This window comes from Psammomys obesus, unplaced genomic scaffold (assembly GCF_907164565.1).
Source record: "Psammomys obesus unplaced genomic scaffold, mPsaObe1.curated_primary_1811, whole genome shotgun sequence".
Taxonomy (NCBI): Eukaryota; Metazoa; Chordata; class Mammalia; order Rodentia; family Muridae; genus Psammomys; species Psammomys obesus.
The window spans coordinates 1,481,961-1,495,045 of NW_026585504.1; the positions used below are offsets into that span (position 1 = coordinate 1,481,961).

The 13,085-nt window shown below is 44.1% G+C and overlaps 1 protein-coding gene across 8 annotated transcripts in view; it reads right to left on the bottom strand.

The window, feature by feature from the left end:
* The window catches only part of Plcb1 (phospholipase C beta 1), a 758,762-nt gene that overhangs the window by 181,873 nt on the left and 563,804 nt on the right, over positions 1–13,085 (bottom strand). For all 8 annotated transcript variants that reach the window (XM_055605263.1, XM_055605143.1, XM_055605110.1 and 5 more), the window contains 4 exons: positions 11,299–11,383; positions 8,193–8,370; positions 3,338–3,405; positions 441–537 (listed from right to left, as the gene is read on the bottom strand). In XM_055605263.1, the coding sequence (XP_055461238.1) occupies positions 441–537; positions 3,338–3,405; positions 8,193–8,370; positions 11,299–11,383 (428 nt within the window). The remainder of the gene's footprint in view (positions 1–440; positions 538–3,337; positions 3,406–8,192; positions 8,371–11,298; positions 11,384–13,085) is intronic.

The following is a 13,085-nucleotide window of genomic DNA, read 5'->3' on the forward strand; positions in this document are numbered from 1 at the left end:
TTAAAATTCAGTGAGCATAGTTAGGCTTTTATTAGTTAAGTGTTTACCAGGAATAAAAGTTGAATCTTGAAAGTTAGCTCTTCAATTATTCACAGCCTGGGTGAGATATTCTCACGGTTTTGTAGGGCATGAATTAATTAACAGGTCTAGCATGGCAAAGAAAACGGTCTGAAATGTGAAATTCTCAGTCTGCTGGACACTGGTTTGATATCTTTCCAGTAAGCATGCCTGGTCTGCAGTCTTACTAAATAAGTGGAGGAGCACAATGAAATTATAGCATGTGATTTTCTAACATATTAAATATAATATATAATATTAAATGTTAAAATAGTGATATCAAGAAGGTGGAACCCATGCAAATATCCAAGACATCCAGAACAGAATACTTCTACCAGGGTCTGATTAGACTACACTAGAGACTCTTCAGCAGGAAAGCTTACTTTTTGAAATTTCAAAGGACTCAAACTTGACAGGCTGAATATAGTTCACAAGGTTAGACATCTCTTCTGTGGCCATGGCCTCGCTGCCAGCAGTGCCCTGGAAGCAGAAATAAAAAACAAACATCTCCTGACTCAGCGTTACACGTTACACTATCCAGGGGTTTCCTCTCAGGAAGATGGTCACATGACTCAAAGGAGCAGCAGCTCCTTCCCTTCTGACAAGAACTGCAGGGAATTCACCACAGGAGAGGGATGCAGTGCGAGGCAGGCCAGGTCCTCATCACGTGTACCTGGGGCACATGTGTTTTAGAGTTCGGACTTTGCAGCATTTTGTTTATATGTAATAGGTACTTTGTGGGCAAGACCTAAGTCTAACTAAAAAATTTCATTTAAAACTCACCTGCATGTTATAGTCACTGCATATTTTCCCCAACACCGAGTGTTGAAACCAGCCTATAGCAACTTTAAACATGAAATTAGAATTTCATGCTGCAAAGTTTTCCATCTGTGGTGTCACGCCAGCCTTTCAAAGTTTTGGGGTTTGGGACATTTTAGATTCCCGATTTTCAGATTATGTGTGCTCTGTGAATGGTTACTTTATGCATGTGAGAGCTGGCAGGGTGGTCTGGGGCCAATAGCATCGGTACCTCCCTTTGCAGCAGCTGTGTTTCTCAACCTGGGTCGTGACCCCCATGACAGTTAAATGACCCTTTCACAAGAGTTGCCTGAGACCATCAGAAAACATAGATATTCACATTAAGATTCATGAAAGAAGCAAAATTGTAGCTATAAAGTAGCAGCAAAAATAATTTTATGGTTGGAGGTCACCACAACATGAGGAACTGTATTCAAGAGTCAGAGCATTTGGAAGGTTGAGATCCACTGCTTTATAGGGATGCCAGGCCTCAGCCCTCTCTCCGAGCATCAGGAATGAGACCTGTACGAAGAAAGTGGTGCGAAGAGACTGGTGTCCGCAGAACTGCTGTCCTTTGTAGCAGAGAGCACAGGGAGGGTCTACAGCGAGTAAACCAAGAACTCACTTGACACAAGAACTGTTATTATGTAGGTAAACACTGTAGGAACTGAAATAAAAAAAGAATAATTAAGCGAAGGTTGCCTTGTGGAAGGAAGCGGAGGCTGTGCAAACAATTCCTATGTTTCTTTTACGAGCATTCCCTCTCTTCGCTGGTTCCTGTGTAAAAACTTATACCAGATGGCAACAGGTTAGCAGCTTAGATCCCAGAGCAAGGCTTCTGATATTAATTCCAAAGTCAGAAGCTGTTCCACTATGGACAGTGACTTAACAGCTGCTTACTCATCTGCAAATCCAGGAGTATAAATCAGTTCTGTAGCCTGTAAGGCTTTACACTTAATAAAATCAGATAAAAGGTTGGGTGTGCTGGTGTTTGCTTTAGTCCCAGCACTCAGGAGGCAGAGGCAGGCAGAGAGATCTCTGTGTTTGAGGCTAGTCTTGTCTACAAATTGAGTTCCAGGAAAGCCAGGGCTACAGAGAGAAACCCTTTCTTGAAAAAAGATAGTGAAATCAGAACAATGCCTGGCAAATAGTGGGAACTTACATTAATTTATATGTCTGCAATTACATATTCTTTAATGCAAGCTTTAATGAAAACCCATATTTTTCATTACTTGTATGGACAGGCCTCTACAGATGAGTCTAGTATTTTCTCATTTTTAGTTTAGAAGAGAAAATGCATAGAGATGAGGTTTCTTTGTGAAAATTCCAGCAGACATATTCTGGTTAAATGCCAACTTGGGAAACACTCATTTAAAAATAGACAACTGCAAAATGATCCAAGCGCACCCTGAAGCCACACTCAGGCAGAGGGAAGCAGTTTTACAGCAGTGATCCTCAGAACTCAAGATGACATTTAGGGAACACAGTAAAGCACACTTCAAACCAAGCTTGACATGGAAGCTCAGGTGCATGGTCTCAGCTCCATGGAGGTTGAAGAGAGAGGACACCTGAGTCTAGGAGCTTGAGACCATCCTAGGCTGCACAGTGAGACTCATTCACAAAATAAACAAATAAAATACACAAAATTCAGACTATATCAAAGCATAAGCAAATGAGTGCCAGCTGGATGTTGGGGCACACGCCTGTAATCCCAGCACTTGAGGAGGCAGCAGCAGATAGATCTCTGTGAGTTCGAGGCCAGCCTGGGCTACAAATTGAGTCCAGGACAGCCAAGGCCACACAGAGAAACCAAAACCCAAACCAAACCAAAAAAGAACAGCTTGTTGAGGCATGGGTAGTCATTGGTAAATCCAGTATTCTAAAGGATGAGGCAGAAGATCCTGAGTTTGTAGCCTCAGCCACAAAGCTAAGTTAGAGGTCAGGCTGGGCTACCTAATGATGATCCTGTCACAAAACCAAGCACGTGAGCAAACACTTCAATAAATGAATATGTTTTGTTTTGTTTTGTTTTAAAGAAAAAGAACAGTTACTTTTATTTACTATAAGGTTGTCTGTAAAGAGTCAAAGACTCTAAAACATATTTGAATATGGATTCAGCACCAGGCTTGTGATAATGAGTGAAGGAGAATTCTACAGTCCTCGTTGGACTGTGCTGATTTATTTCTGAGTTCTGTGCAGTTGTTACTCTGCTGGCGGTGACTTGGAGACCTTATGTAAACATGCTGCTTCAGAGGATGCAAACCCCAAACAGTGGAGTCACTGTCACATATCTGAACATCCCTGCAAGCCCTGGGGTTTCTCTGGATTTCAGATATCATTCCATAAGTCATTTAATCACCTCAACAAACAGACAAAAGGAGCTAGCAATTCAATGTCCTGTGCTTATTCTTTTTGCCACAAGATGGCAGAAGGGGATCATAAGATGGCAAGTTGGTGGCCAGAAAGCTTGGACTTAACCCACCTCATCCATGGAAGACTTTTTACAGTCATCATCATCGTCATCGTCGTCGCTCTCTGTGTCTGCTTCTCCTGTCAGATTTTAATAACAGACGTGATTTCAGTATTCGTTCACAGTCAAGGATTTGCAAAAGCACACTAACAACACTGCTATGGACTACTGATATTCAGCCTCTTTAAAAAATTATTTTCAAGGACATTTTAACAGAGGATTAAGCTGACATTTTGACAAAAAATTCACAAATTAGATTTGTGATAAATAACATCATAATTTTCAACGTCTACTTTAAAATAACATTTTCTCCCCTCTCTGTGTTTAAAAACTTATGTCATGGAGTGTAATTTGCTTCTGTGGATTGTTACTGTAAAATACATGTTCTCTCTCAGGGATGCTAAACTCTGTGACCCTGCCACAGACAGGGCCTGCTTTCACTCTTGTGTCCTTTCCTACGCCGTGCCCCTCTGAAGCAACCCCTGGTCACCAACATTCAAACCAATCAATCAATCAATAAATAAAAAAGGACGCCACAGAAGTTGAAGAAGTTTATGAGAGAGATCAGGAACTCTGGAGAAACGGCAGCCCAGGGGATGGCGTGAAAACTTCCAAGTATGTTAGCTAAATAATGTGTAAATCATAGAATGATACCATTTTTCAGTTCTAGGAGTGTAAGAGTCAGTGGGTAACTGCAAGGAAGACGGGTCTTGTGAACTCACAGTGGTGGAGGCAGTGTGGGTCAAGCTCAAGCCAGACCAAATCTCAAGGAGGGAAGGGGAGGGGGCAGGAGGGGAGGGGAAGGGAGTGTGAAGTCACTGTTAATGAGGAGCTATTGGCAATGAAACGATTCTGGAAGAGGGCTCACTTTTCTCTAAGAGTCTAGCCCTGGAGAGCTGACCGTGCTGGAGGGGAAGGCTGCATATCCAAAATTATTGGGGCAGCACAAGTTGGTACTGAAGAATTTAAAGCAAACAAACAATCAGGACCCAAAGCTGGAAGAGTAGGGAAAGAGGCGTGGATCTGGGAAGAGTTGAGGTGAACATGACCAAGGCACACTATAGCAAATCCTCAAAGAATGAATAAAGATACTTTTTAACGATGACATCCTTTTTTAAAGGGCAAGGTAAAATAATCTAATGCAAAAAGAAAAAAAACACAATGAAAAACAGAAAATAAACGTAACGCTTTGAAATTACTACACTTAAAAACCAAGTCAGTCTGACTAAATTCAGCATCATGTTTAGCCAATAGCAGTCACTTCAATTGGCTGATCTCACCCTTCTCCCCAAAAGCTAATGGATTTTTTTTAGTAAAATATCCACATTACTGTCAAGCATTAAATTCTTCTATATTTCTCGGCTTCTTTTAAACTCAATCAATCATGTAAAAATATTTTCAAGAAAAAGAAGGTGTAATTACTTCTCTTTCAAGAATTCCCTCCGCCCACTTTCAGTTTCTCCCACTGCAGTAGCATCAACGCCCCAGTAGATGGCAGGATGAGCTCATCCCTGAGGCAATGGGCAGCATCTGGTACCTGCTCCCAGCACCCCCCCCCAAGCCTGCCACACTCTTCAGTCAGTGTAGATGACGCGATGCCCATAGTCCTGCCTTCCAAGAAGCTCCTAAGTGTTCCCATGAGAGTTCAGTCAAGTGCTGGGAGGCAGTGGGGAGAGTCCCTGCAACACCTGTAGAGGGAAGGCCCTGTGACCAGTGGCTGTGCATTCGCTGTATTCAGAGGTAACGAGAACCCCTTACACTTGGAGAAAAACATGCCCTGTTATATTACAGACACATTGTTTTAGGAGGCTGCTGCTTGATATTGTAGATACATATATATTATATATCCATATATTATATGTTATATATTATACAATTGTGTTTATATGTTTCATATGTGTGTGTGTTTTTCCATGAAGTTCTTCTTTGTATGATTATTTTTAGTCTAGGAGGGGATTTTTTTAGCCAAGCATTCTGAAAAGATGACTGTCAGAACACTCGACAAAGGTTTCATGAGACATCACTATTGTCCAATCACCATTTCACCATACATGGTCAAGTGGTCAAGTCATATCTTGGATTGTGTGGGGAAGAAGAAGACCTTACCTGCCTTTCCTATGAAAATGAAAAACAGATTATTCTTTTGTAAGTTTAAGAAAGAAAAACCATATCAATCTATGTTTATATATTGTCAGCCCAGAGCCCGTACAGACTGAGGCTTTCCTTATAAGACTCTGAGAGAACCCTTGAGAAATCTATCTGAAACATAAAAAATAATACCCTTTAAAAAGTAACAATAACAACACCCCAAACTAGCATCTTACTTGACCCTCATTCATTCTGGAAAGTTCATTCTGGCTAAGGGTCGGCTCCCAGCAGAGGCATCAAAACAACAGAGAAAATTAGCTCAGAAATAAGATCCATTCCATGTTTTTGTTCCCAGTACTGGAACAAACAATGGTAAATTATCAGACTCTTTATTACGGGGCCTACCTGCATACTAAAGCCTTCAAAACATTGCGTGGCAATAAATACTGATTGCACACAGCAGACTCCTGGCTAGCTTAGGAAACCTGGAGAATTGCTAACAAACAGATTGTTGGTTTTTTCTCTGTATTAAGTAATCGTGTTCTCTGCTTCTAGAAATCAGTATTAGAGCTATACATCCACTTAATGGGAGGGAGAAACGGAATTAGATGAAAGCAGATGGCACAAAACCCACCACGCACCCACGTGCACAGGAAGGCACATGGGGACAGATTGGGAAAGAAGTGGCCTCTGCTGATAACCGTTCCGTTCCACACTTCAAAAGCATTCTAACTGAGAACGGAAGTTATTGTTCAAGAATAAACACAATATTTGAAAAACATATCTGTGAACTGTGAGGGGAGTCTGCTGAAGGAATTACATAAAGTCTGTTCCTTAGGGTGTCAGCTGAAGTAATAAAGGCAGTCGACAAGTGAGACAGACATAGAAGAAGAGATAAATCCGCGCAGTCAGGGTTTGGGGGTGTGACAAGCTCAGAGGTACAGCACCTCCTCCCATGCGAGAGGTCAGAGCACAACAGAGGATCATCTGAGACAAGCCCAAACGACCAACCAGACTGGCAAACAACCGTAAGCTAAGCTGGCCATACTCAGGTTCTGACTGCCCTAACCTTTATATTTTAACATTCCAATTGTTTAACAATCTTTTAATTTATGAGTTATAGACATAGGGAAATGCAGGCGTATGAGCAGTACATGGATTTTCGTCATATAAAGATGTGTCTACATTAAGACAGAAAGTGTGATGAGACTCCAGAGGCACCAGGGCTTCCTTCTAGTTCCGTCCAAGGCTAGCCGTTGCCCTAACTTCTAACAGCTTGTCTTGGTTTTGTTTGCTTTTATACTTCATGCAGATAAAGCTATGTAGCAACTACCTTTTTTTTTTTTTTTTTTTTTTTTGCATTGGGCATCTTTTGCTGGCTATTATGTTAACAGTAACTTAGCGGTAAATCGCTCTCATCATACACATTACTCTTTTGTATGACTAAACCATGATTTGCAACCAGCTGATGGATTGCTTGCTGCCAGTGTTTGGATATTTTTAATAACACTGCTTATAGCAATTTTCAGTCTGTTGATAAATATCACTACTCATTTCTTATTAGCGCTCTCCCTCGGAATAGGACTGGGGGCAGGGAGAATATATGTGATTAGCTTTTGTCCATATATTAAACATTTTGTTTTCTGCCTCCTTTTCTTTCTTGGCTTCTTTTCCTTCCTCTGTCCCTTTGTGCGTGCATGCGTGTGTGTGTGTGTGTGTGTGTGTGTGTGTGTGTGTGTGTGTGTGAGTGTGTGTGTGTGTGTTTGTGTGTGTGCTGGGGGCAGGACCTAGAGCCTCACCCCTGCCAGGTATGCACTCTACCACTGAGAACACTGTCAGCGCCCCATGGGGAACTTTAATTGAAGAACGTCCTAAGGTCAAGCTTAGAGTTTGTTTAACACCATCACCCACCAATAAGGAGATCTTTGCAATTGTCAGGATTCCTCCACATAAGGGGAAATAAATTAGGCTTGGTAACAAATAACCTAAAGAAAACGAGTCCTTCGAATTTTTTCCTCATAAGCACAAGGAGTCAGTTTCGGACTACTGACATGAAAGGAAATGTTAAGCGTTGCCGAGTTGCTTTCATAGACAATGTAAGTCACTTTGTCACCTCATGTTTTTAAAGAGCTCTGTGAAACGCTCTGTGGGAGAACTGCAAAGCCTAAAACCCTCAGTGACCGCATTAAAAGCCAGCCTCTTCTCTTTCCTCCACCTGCCGCTGCTGCCTAGAAGTAAGCTTAGAAGTAGGTGTCTGCTGTAAAGCTGACTCGCCTCGTGTGCAAGCCAGGGCATACATTCCCAAAGCTGACGCCATAGGTGGGGTCAGCCCGAAGCGGGGGGAAGGGGGGCTGCCTTGGACTCTCTCAGTGAGTCTAGGTGATAACTTGAGTCTCTGAGCTGACAACAGTTCCCAGTGATGGTCAGAAGGGACCACAGAAGGACTGCAGAGATGCAACAACAGTGCTGGCTTGGAAGCTGGAGGAAGGGACCCGTGAGGCAGTAAATGGGAGTGGGCCCTAGGGCCTGGAAAAGCACTGACAAATCCTTCCTTAGAGCTTCCAGCCTGCTGATACCTTTGCTTTATTCCATAAGCTTTCTCAGGAACCTGTGAACCTACAGAACTTGTGGTTAAGAGATCGTTGTTTAAGTTGGTGGTAGTCACAGAAAAGCAACACAGCATAGAACTTTCCAAAAGGGAAAGCTAAAAGCCCTTCTAGGCCCATTTCTGAGAAGCAGGTCCAAAAACTGACTTATCACGAGCCTGGTAGCCCCTCACCAGCTCCTGGAGATGAAGGCTCGAACACACTGGACGAGTCACTGTACGTGTTGGAGGCTTGCTCAGAAAGCTTCTTTTTGCCACTTCCCTCAGATGACTTGTGCGATTTCTTCTTGTTTTTCACCAAGATTTTATACATTAAATCCATAGGGCTTGGAAGAGGAACCCCAGATTCCAGCTATTTAAAAGAAAGCACAGCCTTTAAAAACACTGTCCCCTTCTTTCAGCTACACTTCCAAACCCAGCACACAGTTTTGGATACCACAGGGTCTAGATTAGTGTTTACTAAGCTCTTCACAGCTCATGAAAGTGTTCTAATTGTGCCTTGCATTTTTTTTTAATAAAAGATGCATTTAAGACACTGAACTCATTTTCCACACAAACTAAAGAAGTGAGACCATATGTACTCGTAGACCTGATGGATTAAACGTGGACTTCGAGGTGTTTTCTGGTGGACCATGTAAGTCCAACCATGTTACTACAGAAGACATAAGTCATCCATCCCTAACCTGACTCTTTGGGGAAAGGCCAGGCAGTCGCCAGGAAGGATTGGTGAAGGTGGGCAAAATAAGTCACTGTTTCAGACAAAGCTTTACAGACAGCAGAATCCCATGTTGGTTTTAGTACCAGCCAAGAAGGGTGGTATGATTTCAGATTTCCTTCCAGCCCTGAGATCCAAGCTGTCTTACTACTGAGCCTTACTTCACTGTTGCAAGTTTGCTCATGTAATGGGAAATCAATTTCCCACGAAGAGGTTATGAGCTACTATATCAAGGAGCATGTGCAAGGCACAAGACAGGCTTATTTTTAGAAAGGCTCTTGAAGTCCCATAAGCTGGGCCTGCATCCTTGGCTTGCCCTGGGTCTGGGGACTGGTGTGAACTCACTTAACAGCATGCAGACACTGGGCCAAAGTATCCAGGAAGAAGTGGCTGCTTTAGGCTACGCCTACGCTTTTCCTTTCTCAACAGGGAGGTGGCTGTTATCATCCTCTGGGCGGGGTTGCCACACTGTACTCAGGGGCCACAAGGAGATGAAGACAAGCTCTTCTGGGATCATCAGCTGTGGCCCCTTGAGAGCCTGAGCCGGGTGCCTGGAGTTACTGTGCCTCATGACCTACAGCTCCAAGCCTTGACAGCCAGGGTCCTACAGCCCCAGGCTTAAAAAGCTAAAGGTTTGTGGTGATGGGCATTCAGGTTGGAGGATCATGGAGATGAGCTTTAACCACCAGCAGGTCGGAACTGGGCAGCTGTCCTCACCTTCCTGCAGCAGTGAACAGCAGCAAGGGATAGCTCCTGCTTGTATGCCAACTCCTTAAAGAGCTTATGCTGTCCAGATCCAGAGCCCTTACTATCCTAGTGTTGGAGGGTGGGACCCTGGCAACTTAAGTTGTAGCTTCCTTTGCAATGATTTCTAGAGATAGGGCCAGTTTCCCTTTTCCTGCTCTTTACAGCATCTTGTGCCCCTAGCACCTTTGTTCCTGGTCACTGTCTGCAGTCCCCGCTATCACCCCTGTTGCTTCCACCAGTTCCTCTTCCTGTCCCCTGTTCAGGTTCAACCACTGGACTAGTAAGAGCAAAGCAGGCTAGAGGAAAGTCTTTTGGTCCCTGATGCTGCAACGCCAGGGGGCAGCACAGGATGTCTCTCTGCGGAGCCACATTTAGCTAAAAAGCTGGCTTTGCTTCTACAGTGGTGAAGGGGGCGTGGCAGGGATGTCTGCAACCCTTTGTGGCCCCAAACCCTACAACAATTAAGTACTATGTTTGCACTAATCACAAGCTTCTGTTGGGCCCAGGAAATATGCCTAAGTGAATATGGCTGTTAATATTTCACTGAAGCTCGTGCTGACAAGATGCTAGTTATACATGCTGTTGAACCCAGAGGTAGCTAGCATAGTACTTCATAGAGCCGAAGTACTACAGCAGCAAGAATCTGCAGTTGCAGTGCGGCTCCCTCAAGGCAGGCATACAGTGTTCAGGGCTGTTGGGCAGCCATTAGGGCTGTCCAGCTGGCTGCTAAAGAGGTGCTGCTTGGCTGACAACCCTCTGTCAAGCATCCGAACACCCAGGAAGAGGCTACCAACTGTCGGTTAGGGAATCAAACTTACTCAGCTCCCCTATATCCTGTTTAAAAGAAAAATAAGCAACAAGAAGGGTGCTTACAAATAGCATTTAACAGTTATGCGCTCCTAGTTGAATGCGCATGAAAAGAGGCAGGGCATTTTATCGTGACTATAACGACAGAAGGCTGAGTGCTGTCTCCAAGATGAATGCAGGTGGTGGACAGCAGGCGTCAGAAACAGTCTAAGGAACCAGGGTTGCTACAGTTTGCATTTACTTCAAAAGGGTGTGACAAAGGTCGGCTGGGAGGGGTGTCGGGGTCAGGTCAGGAGGGTGGTGGTGGAGGCGGTGGACAGAGTCCTGTTGTCTTGGACTGTCTCTGTGAACTGACTGTCATTGCTAAGGACTCTGCAATCTTGACTGATTCCTGGTAACTGAAACATTCTCTCCTGGAGAGAAGGAAGACTGATGAGATCCAGGAAGTAAACAATTCTCACAGCCTCAGGAAGTTCCTGGAACCTACAAGGCTCTCAAGGCTTCCTTCCATAGTTATACAAGCAATGTGGACTGTGGGTGGGGATGGGAGTGGGTTATCGCTCCATCTGTTTAGCTGCCTGTGTCAAGCAGGGAGCATCAGGGATGGAGCTCTCAGGACCTGAAGCTCATGTTGGAGTGGGCTTTCAGATTGTGGAGCTTCCTTTGATTCATCCACACTCCTGTCAATAACCCTTCACCCATATTCCAGTAAGTAACCCCAATAAATACATGGCGCACCAAAAATCTTGGATGGAATCTCTACTTTGCTTGTCTTCAATAACTTATCTGGGGTAAATAGACATTTGTTCATAAAAACTGACTGTTTCACTTTAAGCAGAGGAGAGATAAGCCTGGAAAAGAAAAGAAAAAAAGATGCTCTGACCTCAGCTAGGACCAGTACTAGAGTCCCCTAATCAAGCCACATCGATCATAAATCTATACCGAGAGTGTATCTCCTCAACTGTAACTAATAAGTGTCCTCCTTCAGTGGCACATGTCCTAGCTACTTACTGGGTATTTTTCCAGGGGCTCCATAAGGAGGGCATCACCAAAGATTAATCGGCAATACTCCGCCATCTTGGCTTGTTGCTTCGGGCTAAGGAAGAAGAAAGGCATTATATATGATTTATTCAGAGAGGTTACTTTGCACTGTTAACACAGAAAGATGCTAGTCAGGATCAATTTCCGCCATTTTGAAACTCTACCCTGAATATCACGTGCACAAACACACATGTGTATTACACAAGGTGCAGCTTGCGGTCTGGATATGCGAGGCCGTTTTTGAGGTTGTCCTACACAACCCAGAAGAGGACACAGCACACCGTTTGCTTGTCTCTGGATTCGTAAGATTCCTCAAGTTAGAAACTTTGTTCCTTTTGTTTTATTCCCGGTTCTGTGTCAACTTCAAGGCACCTGGGATAGGAACATTTGCATGATTCCATGTGAATTCTTGGATAAAAATGTATCAGAGCAGCAGAAGGTAGAAAAGGAAGCAAGAGGGGAAAGAAGAGTGAGAAAGAAAGGTGAATAGATGGAAAGAGAAAGAGCGTCATGTGCAGGAGAAAACCAAGCAGAAGCGGTTTGGATGTTTACAAGGGGGTGCTGGAGGAGGCATACAGCAGCCTTGGAGGCTGTCTGCAACTCTTCTCTTTCCTGTTGGCCTCAAGGTGCAGTCTTGGCTGGCATAATGTTTGACATCCTCCTGCCTTAGCCTTCTGGGTGCTGGGATGGCAGGCGCACGTACACCTCTGTACTCGGAGTGGCCTGTGGACAGCTCTTCTGTGCTCAAAGACTGCAGTGAAGGAGATAGCAAACCCGGCTGGCCGCTAGGAAGAAACTAGTCTGACAGGGGCTGGAGTTCAGGGTTTGCCGACCTGAGTACCTGGCTCTGAACTGCTCTGAATCTCAACAAGGAGAACGTTTTTAACTGCTTTTGGAACCAGACAAAGGATGCTGAGAAGAAACGATGGAGTGATGGGTGTGAACAGCTTTGAAGAACGGTTTGAGCGAGCTGTGTGTAGGTGGTCCCATGGGGAGGAGATGCCCAGTCTATGGCTAGCCTAGACAAACTGTGCCTCCAGCCCTTGTAAAGATGCTGTTAGAGGGACCATCGCATCCTTTCAGCCTCCTGTTTCCCTTGACCTTTTCAGATGTGATTAAAAAACAGTTTTCTCATCCTGTGCAACAATAAACATCGTTACCCAGTACCCAGTGCTACTGGTTGGGGGTTACGAGCTTGATTGTGATATACAGGCTATGGGTCTTGACTTCCCCTGGTTATACTACAATGACAATCCTTTCCAGCTTAAAATAATAACAATAAAAAAGGAGGAATGGTAACCGTGATGAAAATGATGGTGCTTTACCATAAATCATAAAGATTATAAGATGTAATTTGTCTTTCCACTCCTTCCCTGAAGGAAGGAACATACTGTGTTTTCTGGGAAGCAGGAGCTTAGGCTGAAGCTCCGCTGCAAAGCAGAAGGAAAGTGTTCATTTTAGCTGTCTAACAAAACGAAGCATGCACTCCACGGGCCAGTGAGCTTTTTGGGTTCATGTGTCAACTCTCGAAATTATCTTCTTGGAACTGCAGGGAGAGTTAAACGAAAGATTCCAAGAACTTGCAAAGCCCGACATAACCATTCTACATCTTTCTTTGGAGACAAGCGCTTCTTACATAACTCAAGCTGGCTTCAAACTCTATATCCCAGGCTGGTCTCGAACTCGAAATCCTCCTGCCCTGCCTGGGATCGTGTTCACAGTGAAGCCCTACACTTCTACTTTGCTCCTGTCTTGGC